The 13,745-nt window shown below is 39.0% G+C and overlaps 1 protein-coding gene across 1 annotated transcript; it reads left to right on the forward strand.

Annotated features, from left to right (window-relative positions):
• The first annotated feature begins 2,339 nt into the window (after window positions 1-2,339).
• Window positions 2,340-12,795, forward strand: elovl5 (ELOVL fatty acid elongase 5). The gene is made up of 8 exons (XM_026356327.1): window positions 2,340-2,504; window positions 5,985-6,049; window positions 6,317-6,504; window positions 8,143-8,220; window positions 9,810-9,981; window positions 10,458-10,582; window positions 11,020-11,154; window positions 11,297-12,795. The coding sequence occupies exons 2-8, from the start codon at window positions 5,992-5,994 to the stop codon at window positions 11,426-11,428; spliced, it is 888 nt and encodes a 295-aa protein (XP_026212112.1). The 5' UTR covers window positions 2,340-2,504; window positions 5,985-5,991; the 3' UTR covers window positions 11,429-12,795.
• The last annotated feature ends 950 nt before the right edge of the window (window positions 12,796-13,745 follow it).

The following is a 13,745-nucleotide window of genomic DNA, read 5'->3' on the forward strand; positions in this document are numbered from 1 at the left end:
ACTCCACACAGAAAGGCATCCATCCAGTCAATGAATTTGAGCCTAGGTTCTTCTAGCTATGATACAATACTGCTAACCAACATACCAATGAGCCGTCCACACAGTATCTATTACGACTTCAAACTGAATCTGCTGAAGTACAATGTTTGAAGAACAACAACTGAAATGTCATGTTGAGATATTTAGGGCCTGTGACAGACTGTGCTTCCCCTTCCCTCCTCAAGAGAGGTCATGGGTCAGCGTCTGACAGAGAGAAGCACAGTTGCATTTGGAGGGGAGCTGGATTCACCCTTCCCTTCCATTAAACAGATAGACTATTCCTATAAGCAAGTACAGAACTTAATCTGGTGCTTTTAAATATATGTACCACAATAAAGAACATAACTAACAGTAAAATAATAGAAGCAACTCTGTGTGGCTAAGAATTAAGGTGCTCATGTTAAGCAAGTGACTTCAGCTGATGGGAATGTTATTAGTACTGCAGGCATTTGGCTGTAAACTGAAGGACAAATGCAAATTTTGTTCAGATGATGGCGCTAGATGACAATTCAGAGAATCAAAACTCATTTTCAAGTGTGTACAAAATGTCACAGTAATCTGTCAGATAGTTGTTGAGGTATTTCAGTCTGGACCATATGGACTGATTCACAGACAGACCATCTATTACCATCAGTAGCACAAAGTTACGAACACCCACTGATGCTCATGGAGAGAAAAAGTTAGTTTAAAAAAACTAAAATATATATATACACTCATCCATTTGCAGGTTGAGGTGTATAAAAAGTAATTCCAGGAACCAAAGGTGAAGGTTAATAATAAAAGTATTTTTACAAAATGGGTTAGTAACATTTTATCTGTAATACTTTCAACAACCAATACATGACTACTTAAACACTTTCATCCACAAGATGGTAGTAATGAACCACAGCTTTACGTACAACTGAGATACATAGACAAAAGCACGACTCAGTTTGACCTCTTGGACCAGATGAAGAGTATGGATGGTGTGGGCCTACACGGCAGAGATTTTAAAATGACAACGAAATAGTTCAATTTGAATCTAAATATGTTACAGGTTTAGCAAAATTTTAGCCACAGCACAGCCATCTGTCCTCACTGATCCCTGGAGACTTGTAACAGAAAAGCTCAAGTGTTAATAATAAGATTAACAATGATTTTTAAATAAGTCATGACGGTGTGAGCCGGCATGCACAATACCAGGACTCAGAAACTGATGCAGGTTGACTGAATCCAGCTATATTTGTGAACATATCTTTATCTCCTACTTTCACTCAAGCCAAAAGCAGATATTCACCAGTCTGATATTGTATCTCCTCAGGCTAAACTGCCATGTCTGAACCCAGTGGCTTGATAAGCAGTGTCATTTTAATGCCATGGTCCAGCTATCATGCCTACTTATCTAGCTCCACGTATTACAAATAGCTACTAGTGTACCAGAAAACTTTTTACGCCATTCTCTGGCCTAGTGTCCTTGAATACAATCATCCAATCAAGGAGCAGACGCTCAGATGAATGACTTGCTCCACTGTCTTGATAGCCAACTTCATCTCAATGTTGCACCCCAATAACTGATAAATGAAGATTTGTCCAATGTCCATATGCAGCAGCTGTCAGGGGATTTTCTGCAGAAGAACCTAGTAAATAATCAAGGTAGTGGCTCTGAACCTCAGTCAGCAAGCTGGTGATAACATGTGATCAGGAAACTGTACTGAACATGAACCCAGTTATCATGTCTCAGAGTGAAAGTGGCAGAACTGATTGACCAAGTACAGTAACTGAGTGAACCAAAGTACGAAACACATGCTCTTGTAAAACTATGCCACAAAATTATACTGCTGATTCAGATAGTGAGCCTATATAACAAAAAATAGCTTGATGAAGAAAATATGATGTGCTGCAACATTAAATACAATGATAATACTTCCTGATTCTTAATTATTAAACTGGCCCAGTACAGTAATGCTGTATTAAAGGAACAATAATAATATGTCCATATATTATATGTTGTGTAAAATACATAACCATATTAATGTTTTCTACATCTACAAATATAATCTACTATTTTACTATAAATAATTCCTAGGATTTGGAGAAAATGTAAAAAGAAAGAAGGAAAAGCCAGCTTCCACTGTGCTCGACGCGGGTTAACAATTAATTTATAGAAACCAGTGTCTATGTGGCTGCTTGGTACAGGAGGGCAGAGGAAGCCTTGATGTCATCTGTCTCACTCTGTATTTGTGCATCGTTGCAACACACCGGGTCACCTCCTGGATATAACCCTCCTGCAGGGCAATGGGCCAGTCTGTGTGTTCCTCCCACTATTTTCCACTTAGCGACAAGGCTGCACATTGTGCTCAGACCGAGCCAACCAGCCCAGGCTACAGTCGGTTTCCCTCCCCGCCTCAGAAGGAAGGCAGTCCGCTGCAGATCCTCATCCCCACACAGCGTTTCGCTCTCCGCCCAACGCCATCGGACACTTTATGGTAAGGCTTTTTGTGCGATCTTTGGAGAAAGGAAATCGCGGCGCGCATGGCGTCTACGCGATGAGTTTCGGTGATGCTGAAGCGGTGACCTCCCCCTGTTCCTGTAGCGGGGATGCGATCGATAGGATGCGCGAAGTTTTATTTTGGTTGTTGTCGTCTGAACTTGGTTTCCGGAGCTTTCTGAAGGAAGGGGACGGTGAAAGCTCAGGGCTGCTGTTGGAGCTGCCGCACACCACGGTGCGTAAAGTGCAGCTGAGATTACACGTGTAACCACGGTGGAAAATGACTATCAGGCGATAATGGGGTGCAAAGAAGCGGTAGGACACATCATTAGTAGGCTAGAATATCCCCGTGTATCCTGTCATACATGTGTGGATGCTCTGTGGTCATCAGGGCGACGCTAAAACATCTTAAGAGTCAATGGAGTGCAGTAATGTTTCTGTGTGTAGCTGTCAGGACAGAGACAAACACACAGTGTTCCTCCCGGGGAAAACTTTTCAGTGTTAGTCATGCTGCTTTGCCGGCAGTGATTTTGCAATTTTGCATGTCTGGATGCTGATTAGGCACAAACATGTTTCTAGGAAACGTCTGAGATGAGATTATGCATTTAAATGAAATCCACATATTACTATACTCTTAACTTTGCTATCTTTAGAGTGTTTACTGTAGCTGTGAATTACATTCATTCATTATCATCATATCCTAATCTTTAAGTTCTCTCTAATCCTCCATTGTGGAAATAATATGAATCCATTCTGGTATAAAAAGGGGATAATTTGCGACGTCGCCCACAATTGCTTAATACACCTAGATTTTAAAGAGGATGTATAACCCACACAAAATTGCAAAATCTCTATGATCAAACTAATTTTATAGTGATTCATGCTATTCAGTGTGGAGTATTATCACATTGCCCAACCCTGCCATACTCTTAGAGTAATTTAGACAGTTTTAATCAATCATTATCAGGTACAGTGATAAAATGATTGTATATTTCTGACCAAAGTTCAGAAAGTGCATTAGTGTTTTGGGAAGATTCAGTCCCTCCTGTGATTGTGTACATGCATTTGTCCTAGCTCCAGCATGTACTCACCGACTTCCTGCTGACATCCTCCCCTGTTGTGGCTCATCATGCTCCTGTGCTAACAGATTATCATGTTTTGGTGAAGCTAATGCTTCTCTGATAACCAAAGCATGATTATTACTGTACTAGTACTGATCAGAATAATCCATATTCAGTTCTTACAGAGAGGTGATGATAGACAAATGCATTTATATGAAATGAGTCATTCATTGCTGCATATAGGTAGAAGTTCACTGCAACATGCAGGTTTCTACAAGACTACAATCCCAATGTAAACTCAACGTGTTGCACAATGTTTAACTGTGTTGTGGTCCCGGTGTGCTATTGTGCAACTGAATAATACTATTGACATGATTTAATTTTTTTATATGGTTTTAAAGAGATATATTCAGTTCATGTACACAAAGTCATTGACATGACCCCCTCAGTTCCATTAGTCATATTTCACTAGTGTATCACTGTATATAAGAGCCCCGTGCAGATTAAATTGAGATGCTGTGGCTGAATTTGATAGATCATCTTGCATTTCTCTATGTAAAGTTCAAGGTTATTCTATTAGCCTGAAAAGCTGTGTTCAGACAATCGGAAACATAACTTGAGGCAAACGTTTGCACAATTAATTAAGTGCACAATTATTTAACATACTTTGTTAAATTTTGTTCAAGGATTTAGAGAAACACTGAACAGAAGTAGCCATGCATCATTTACAGGTTCAACGGCATAATACAGTATACAGTATTACATCAGAGGGCAGTGTTTTGGATAAGCAAAGTCCCTATTTTTTCCTTTGTTGTGTTTCCAGCTGTAGATGCAAGTGTACACTTAGTCCAATGATGCAGCAGTGTGTGACATAGCTAGACTGACTTAAATGTATAGCTCGCGTTAGAAAAACCTACAAGATTGTTCGATATCAAGAGGGGTCACAGTGAAGAAAGAGTATATGCCTGAGATTGTTTTTTTAGGGGCATGGATTTGTGCAGCTTTTACTCAGCAGTGTGAATAATAATAATGGTTTGCCTGATATTGTAGGGTGTTTGTCACAGAGTTATAAGACAGAGTGTGGAAAACTATCATCTAAAGCATTTTTATAAATGTCCTTTCTTGTAAAATATGACCGTGTGATTTATTTGTCCAGGCTTAGATTTCAGTGAAAACATGTCCTGCAGTTAAAGAATGCATTAGCAGGGAGTGGACAAGCAGGCGTGAGAACTGGACCTGGTTTACATAACTTAAAACATATTTGAAAAAGAAAAATCCAGCCGTGAGTTTCAGGACATTTTTACAGTTGTGTCAATGGCCTTCTGCTTTCTACCACAGGATGGATCAGGCTTTCAGATCCAGAGCCGTGGAATCTAATATTATATTATAAGTGACATCTACTGTTTATAGAAGACTCAGCCTTAGGGGGGAAATACGAAGAAAATCTGCACTTTTTTCCCACAGTGCCACGGGCAGCTGTTTAAATCAGTGTTAACACTTGCAAAACACTAGGTGATCAACAGATGCACCGCCATAATTTGACGGCCTTGGTAAGACAACATGTACAAAGTTAATGTAGGAGCACTGCCTGTGCCAGATGAGATTTTGTGTTTATTATTCCTGGAACACGTTAGGGCTAATAAATCGTTGTTACTCTCAACAAGCTAAAAGCTCAGAGAATCATTACACGCCGGTCGTGGCTGAATAGAAATTTGGTTATTTTCCGCCTGCAGGCTTCTTGTTTTGCATCCCCGAGTGAGAAGTAGCCACACTAAATCTGTTGTTTGAAACCACAACCACGTTAAGTACATGGGATATGTTAGAGAGAACGATCAGGCTGGAGCAGAAAAACATTTCAAAACAAGGCAACAGACACAATCAAGTACAAATATGAGAAGGCAAGTACCAGCATAATGACTGATTAGTTTCAGAGTTATGATTTTGGGCTACTCGATCTTCATTTCTGACTCTGTTTAATGTAAACAGACACAGACAATTATCACCCAACGCTACATTAGTGGTAATAATTCTCTCTCTTCTCCCCATAAAAGTTAAAGCCATACCGCACCTGCTCCGCACCAACAGACAAAGTAATCAACCGGGAGAACATAGTGGAGCATTTAGCAACTCGAGAGGCAGACGTCTCTCTCAGCAGTTGGTGGAGACAAAAACAGGCACACATTGACCTATTGCCAAGGTGCCTGGATGAGAGAAAGCAAAGTGGAAAGATCAAATCCCCAGCAACACTTGCAGATTATCGAACAACTGATGAAGGCCAATGAGCCTAAACACCTTGGTCTAATAATAAAGATGATCGATAATTGGTGTTTAATAATTAATCATATTTTTTTTATCAATGTAAATGGACGTGAAGTTACCATGGACGCGTGTGTGTTAGCTCTGCTTTCTGTTTTCAGGTGACAAATGGAGACACTCAATCATAAACTGAACACTCACTTTGAGGAATGGATTGGTCCTCGAGGTAAGTGAAATTACAAATAGTGCAAAAGTTCAGAATGCAAGTTAACAGAGAAGTGAACCGAGCAGAGGGTGAAGCTTACCTAATACCTTTGACCCAGTGGCGTGATGTACTTGTTGCATGAGTACCTTCTTGCAGCCTTTTCTATCTGAGCAAACACAGTCTGCACTCCTGCCGCCTGTCACCTCTCAAGTTAATCTGCTGTTATCAATGAGGCCACCTTATCGACCTCCTCTTAATCTAGCGGTAAAAATTATCTACATATTTCAGATCAGCGGGTAAAAGGATGGCTACTGCTCGACAACTACCCACCAACCTTTGCACTCACAGTCCTGTACCTTCTGATCGTATGGATGGGGCCGAAGTACATGAAACACAGGCAGCCGTACTCCTGCAGAGGCCCCATGGTGCTCTACAATCTGGGCCTTACACTCTTGTCCTTCTACATGTTCTATGAGGTAAACAGACAACAGAGACAGACACTGTAACATCACACTGCAGAGAGATTAGAAAGTAGAGGTGCATATTCAGAAAGACTCAGTACAACCATTTATGCTTAAATAAGGCAAAAATAGATGAGAAATTTGATTCCACTCTTATATACACTGAATATAAGGGTCACTTTAGGACTTGCTGTCTTCTTCCAGAGCCAGACTAGCTGTGTCCCCCTGTTTCCTGGTCTTTAGGCTAAGTTAAGTTAACCAGCCACTGGTTCTAGCATCGTATTTGCCATACTGATAAAAGAGTGTGGTCAGTCTTCTCATCTAACTCCCCACAAGAAAGCAAATAAGGGCATTTCCCCATAACGTCGAACTATTTCTTTAACTCATGACTGTGATTAGATGTGGGCCTGTGGTTAGTGGCGTCTCTCACTGAAAAATACCCAAGAGACAAGGCTGTCAGGGAGTGAGAGGGGACACAGCTGGCCGCTGACAGACTCATTGTTTCAGCTATCACATCCCTCGCAGACATCAGCACAGCACCCTATTGTTTGCTGGAAAACTGCTTTTTTATAAACAGCTGACTGAATAAGTGAAATCGATAGACGCACCGATGTAAACAAACCTAGAATTGCATTCTTATTTGGCAAGGTGGCACAGTCTGAGCTGAATCTGCTGCTTAAGTTGTGGCAGCAGTGCCCAGATTCAACTTATCGGACTGATCTGCTGTTCAATCAGAAGCAGACGTTGTGTTTTTGTGCACGTGTAAGTCTAAAGTCGGAGCAAACTCCTTGTCTTTTTGTGTGCATTGCATAAGGTGGTGGGCTGTTGCCTATGTGATTCATTAAACCCTGTACTCTCAGTATCCCGGCCACGGGTGAACTTTAAAATCAATACCACCTGATATGAATCAAAGTACAGGGCAGTAACTTTCTAGGGCGCTGAGCTTAATGACATAATGATTGTGATTAATTTCTACGCTGACTCATGCTACCGTAGGATTCAAAAAAGTCAAGACGTTCAAAAACTAACCTCATTGTGTTGCTGTCGCCAATCGGCGCCTGCTGCTCGGCAGCAACGACACTGGATCTATGTTGATGTGTTGAATCAGCATTAAACCACGCCATCTAAATGCATATGCATATTTATTAAAAGGCACATGTCACCTCTTTTGCATGTATGGATTAGGCTACTCGCAGAGTAGTAATGATTTCCGTGCCACTTAACAAGTCTACAACATAACCCTGTTGATTTTCTGTCATTGTTTGTATGCTGTAACTGAACCCATGCTACTGAACTTAGCCTCCAGCCTATGACAACATTGTGTTTTCAAAATGAGCGTTTTAAAAGGCCTTTAAACATCATATCATATATTATATTTCAAAAGCAGGTCAAGCTCAGTGTTCTTTTACTTTAGGCTAGATTAAATATTTATAAAGTCAGGAGCTAACATTTGGTCACTTTAACCTGGCACCAAACAGAAGCGTGACCAAATCACACAAATCTGCTTGTAGGGAGCGGAGATTTCATTTGATTGTAAAGACTTTATAACATTATATCTTTAAAGCTTCACATTTGTGTTGCATTTGTGCATTGTATTGTCTCTCAGTGTTGCAAATACTCATTCATCATTCATCTTAATGTCTTTTTAATTAGCTTATTGCTGCAGTTTGGCATGGTGGCTACAACTTCTACTGCCAGGACACTCACAGTTCAGAGGAAGCAGATAATAAGGTGAGTCAGGCACGACCTGCACTGTGAAACCTGTTTATGTTTATTGCTGGGGATTTTTAACATTTAAATAATAACATCTTTGACATTATTACACTGCAAAGTACATGAGTTCTCATTATTTCTTTCTATAATATATACATTTATATGATATCAAGCAAAAAAAAATCAGAACTACTGCTCTGCTTTCTATGGGTGTGTACTTGTAAATCCCAGTAGATAAGCTGAAGAGACAGGGAGTCAATTTAATCCGATTCATGTCATCATGATGACTCTCTGCAGTGTCCCTACTGAGCTCTGCAGCAGAGGTGAAAACAACACTCACAGTAAAATGAATGCAGCAATCAAATAAAAAGGTTTATCAGTATGTTGCTGTTATAATTAAATTGCTTTGTGCTCCATCCTGAACTGTCAAGGGCCTTTAGCACAGATACCTGATTATGATAAATAGTGAAGAATATATATATTTATATATATTTCAGTAATTTAGTTAAAAAAGTGGAACTCATATATCATATGTTATATATATTCATTACATACATAGTGATATATTTCAACCGTTGATTTATTTTAATTTTGATAATTATCGTTTACAGCTCACGAAAACCCAACATTCACAGTTTACTACAAAATTTGAATTATTACATACGATCAATTTGACTTTTAATCCAAATGTTTCCTGAGCTGACCTGACCTTTAAATGGTCTCTCAGTCTGGTTCAGGAGGCTACACATTCATGGGGGAGACTGCTGACTAGACAGTTGTTCTGAAGACAGTAATTGACAAAAAAGGTCACTAAAGGTCTTTGCTAAAGAGGCTGGCTGTTCCCACGGTGCTGTATGCAACATATTAATGAAAAGTTGAGTCGAAGGAAAAGATGTGGCAGAAAAAAGTGCACGAACAACAGGGCTGACCACAGCCCTAAGAAGATTGTGATGCGAAGACCATTCAATAATTTGGGGCAGATTTACAAGGAGTGGACTGCAGCTGGAGTCAGTGCTTCAAGAGCCAGCACGCACAGACGTATCCAGGAGATACAGCTACAACTGTCGCATTGCTTGTGTCAAGCCACTCCTGAACCAGAGACAATGCCATAAGAGCCTAACCTGGGCTAAGGATTAAAAGGACTGGACTGTTGTTCAGTTGTCCAACGTCCTGTTTTTAGATGAAAGTAAATTTTCACCAGACCCAACAGTGCAGACAGGCTGAAGGCCGCTATCAAAGCCACCTGGGCTTCCATGACACCTCTGCAGTGCCACAGGCTGATCTATACTGTACATGGACATGCTTTTCCACCAACACTTCTGTACTACAAATCCTTTTTTAAATTGATCTTATTTATCATTCTAATTTTCAGAGATAGTGATGTTTGGGTTTTCATTAGCTTTAAGCCATAATGATCAAGATTAAATGAAATAAACAGCTAAAATATATGACTCTATGTGTAATAAAACCACAGTATCACATTGTATTGAAATAAATTAACTTTTTGATATTATCCTAATTTATCGGGAGGCGCCTGTATACACAAAGCTTATATTTCCTTTTATTTATATCTTCTCATCCTTGTGTTTTGTTGGGTCTCCTCTTAGGTCATGAACGTCCTGTGGTGGTACTATTTCTCCAAGCTCATCGAGTTCATGGACACCTTTTTCTTCATACTACGAAAGAATAATCACCAGATCACGTTTCTTCACGTCTACCACCACGCCAGCATGCTAAATATCTGGTGGTTCGTTATGAACTGGATACCCTGTGGCCATTGTGAGTGTTTTAACACAACTTTGCCCTCCAGTGACTCAAAACATTCCAGTAACCACATTTGCTGTTTGGCCTCGCGGCTATCTAAATAATTAAAGCGCTCTAGTGTTAAGCCCATTAACACTGAAAACAAATCCACAAATCCTTAAAGGACACTAAGTGATGTTTGACCTGAACGCGGCTGCTCTGTCGCTTATTACACGCTTTTTGTTCTTCTCTGTTAAGGAAATGATAATATACTGTGAAATATTCAACATCTCTAGTGTAAGAACATGTTTTATTAGATGCTCACCCTATTATTTCTGTATTGCTTTACTATTAATGGCTTCTATTGATTTTACATCAAACTTGTTCTAATGGTTCCAGACGAAGCCGAAATGTTTGTTAATCCCTGTGATGATCCCATGTCTCAATTATTTGACTGGAATCGCTCAATGTAGATAAATAACTTCCTGCATCTCTCCTCTGTGTCTCATCAGCATACTTTGGCGCCTCCCTAAACAGCTTCGTCCACGTTGTAATGTATTCTTACTACTGCCTCTCAGCCATCCCAGCCATCCGGCCGTACCTCTGGTGGAAGAAATACATCACACAGTTACAGCTGGTGGGTTCATCCTGAAGTCTCTTCCCAGTAGAGGAAGAATTATTTAAATCCTTAACTTGAGTAAAATTAAAAGTCATTTAGGCTCATTTGATGGGGATGCAAACACTTTCCATTAGATTGTAGGATTATAAGAACTGATGCATTAATGTGTAAGTAATCCTCTACTGTAGTAAAGGGTATGAAGTGTCAGATTAGTTTGGAAGTGGCTTTTATCAATGACCGTAAGACTTCAGTGCTGATATACAAACTAAATCACTTCATAAAAAGGAGATTTTGTACACTAAAGAGTGTATTATGTTTTAGCAAGAGAGTGTACGTTTTGTATGAAAATACAAAAAATTTGGCTTGGAAATGTAGTAAAGTATAAATGTAATTTAGCGTGAAATGGAAGGAAAAATTCTAATTGCACGTGTGTGTATATCATATTTTCTCAACAGATCCAGTTCGTTTTAACTGCAACCCAGACGTTCTGTGCAGTCGTTTGGCCGTGTGGCTTCCCCATAGGATGGCTCTGGTTCCAAATAAGTTACATGTTCACGTTCATTATCCTCTTCTCAAACTTCTACATTCAGGTCAGTTGTTTTTCCACTTTCAACTGTTAATTAATGAGTTTAAAGGACGAGTCTGGTGATACTTTCTTGTTGACAGTAAATATTATAAATATTCGGCGTAAAATGTTCTGCCTTTCTCTCTGTCTCTCCCTCTCTCACCCAGACTTACAAGAAGCGCCGAGGTCTAAAGAAGGAGAAGGAGCACCAGAATGGCTCTCCTGCATCAACAAACGGACATGCAAATGGGACGCCGTCTATGGAGCACAATGCACACAAGAAACTGAGGGTGGATTGACATTTGAGACACTGTCACCCAGGTCTCACCGTAGCATATTATCTAATGCTGCTAGGGGTTATATGTATCTTCTTCTTATCTACGACAGTTTAGCCTTCACTTGACTTAAATAAAAGCCATAGTCACATACATTCAGAATCCCCACGTTTTTGCACATGTTGCTTACATGGTATTGAATTATTAAATTAATATAGTTAAAGGAGAACAGTAGTGTAGTATTGGTGACATTATTGCTCCCTTTGCCCCCTTTCTTGCTACGAGCAAACAAATACACGGTTTGACCCATTCAGTGAAGCTCCACATACACAGGACTGGGTCCAATGAGGAAGGCTTCAGTGGGTGTGTTGCTGAAGGTTCTTCATATTGTTAACTTAAGGGACAAACTGAAGCAACACACACAAACACACACAAACATACACACACTTTAGATCTGTGTAACTAGACTAAGTATCTTGTGTCATGCCTTATCATAGTCATGCCCGTGCTGTTACATAATCCTAATTTTGCCCTGTGTTATGCTATAATAGATTTATATTGACAGGTCGTAACAGCAAAAGATGCATTTTGCCGTGTATTTGTAGAACATGGTCTCCAATTTGGAATATTTAGCCATAAGCAAGGCATAGTGTACTGTTTGTAAACCATGAAGCAATGTTAAAGGGCAGGTGTTGTGTTTTATGAGCACAATATAAGCTAAATTCTCCTTTATACTATCCCTCATCTTGCAAGAAACTGTTTTTCTTGGTAACTGTAAGGTAAACAAAAGTTATATTTACTGAAATTCATTAAATGAGACAATGCATAACCAATGAGGTACCGAATCTATCAAATAAATTGCCACTGAATTGTACGGTAGGCTTTAATACAGAGTGTGTTATATTCAGATAAACCTTTCTATATAGATGAGAATGAAAAATCCTTGTTGACTAGGAGACAGCAGTTGAAAAACATCTGCTGAGGAAGATCTTGTGATACTGTCAAAACTAAATGGATGTTTTACTGGGACTGCTTTTGACAAATGCTATAGTTTCTTTCTTACATCAATAGGGTGCCTTCTGGACCAGATTTGGTTTCTACTGTGGCATTTTTCTAATCTTTACACAGTGCTATATTACCAGTTTTCATGTCAGTCAATTTGAGACTAATTATGTGTCAAACTTCCTGTTTTTGTTCTGTAACTGACTTCATCAATTGGGAAATGGCTCTGTTAAAAATAAAAAAGGGCTAGCAGTTCATCCTGTTTTTAATCTTTGCACTAAACTGAGCTAAAAGAGTCTGCAGACAGAAGAACTTTATCTTGGCAAGAAAGTGAACAAATGCATTTTCCAAAATGGACAATTATTCCTTGAACATAAAAAACAAAAAAAGCAAAAAAATGACCATATTCATTGATTTACATTAAAATGACTGAAGTGGAACAAATTGAGTGATTTTTGTTTTTGGCCAGAAAAGAACGTTGCAGTGATTAAACTGTTAATTTATGTTCCTTCTGTTATTTTATTTTTACCCTTGATGGCGGCCTGTGCAGTAAATGCTGATAAAATATAAGTTGGACATATGAGCATAAAATTACCATATTTGAAATTATGAAGTGTGTATGTATGAGAGAATTGTTCTAATGCTCTACCAAGCTGATCAATTTAATGACGTACTTTATGGCCTTAACCACTGAGCAAGCATCACATGTTGCTCAAATGTATAGCTGACCTTTATAATTATGTTTATAGTATCAAAAGTGATGATTAAATTCCAGAGATAGATGGAAATAATACAGGCACAAGCAAGAACCATATCTACTCTCAGTTTAGTTTTTTTGTTGTTTTTTTTTTTTTTCAGTTTCATCTACATGCAATCTCTGGTACGGCTCCTTATTTGTACGAGCTGATCAGGGTTTATATGTTTAAGGGCAGGATTGTCATTAAATTACTCCCCAACACGTGTGAGATATTATATACTTTTTTGTAAAAAGAAACGTGGGCTCAATCTAGGTTAACATGTTGTGACTAATGCTTTGTAGCAGATTAAAAACAGACTGTAAACCTGTTTGCAAAATGTTTTCCTTCCTTCAGAATGACGGTTCAGCACATGTTAACATGCTAATGCTAAATTCAGATGTTGAACAATAGCATTTGTATTGTACCACATCTTGTAATTTAATTTTAAATAAGGTTACTTAATACAAGCAGGCTAGTTCATAACTTTAGACTTTTATATTATATATATATATTATATGCTGTATACCAGAACCTTTCCCCCAGAATACTAGTTACTTCAATATTTTAAAAACTGAAGTTTGCTCCTAATCCTTGTAAAAGTA

Source organism: Anabas testudineus, chromosome 15, assembly GCF_900324465.2.
Source record: "Anabas testudineus chromosome 15, fAnaTes1.2, whole genome shotgun sequence".
Taxonomy (NCBI): Eukaryota; Metazoa; Chordata; class Actinopteri; order Anabantiformes; family Anabantidae; genus Anabas; species Anabas testudineus.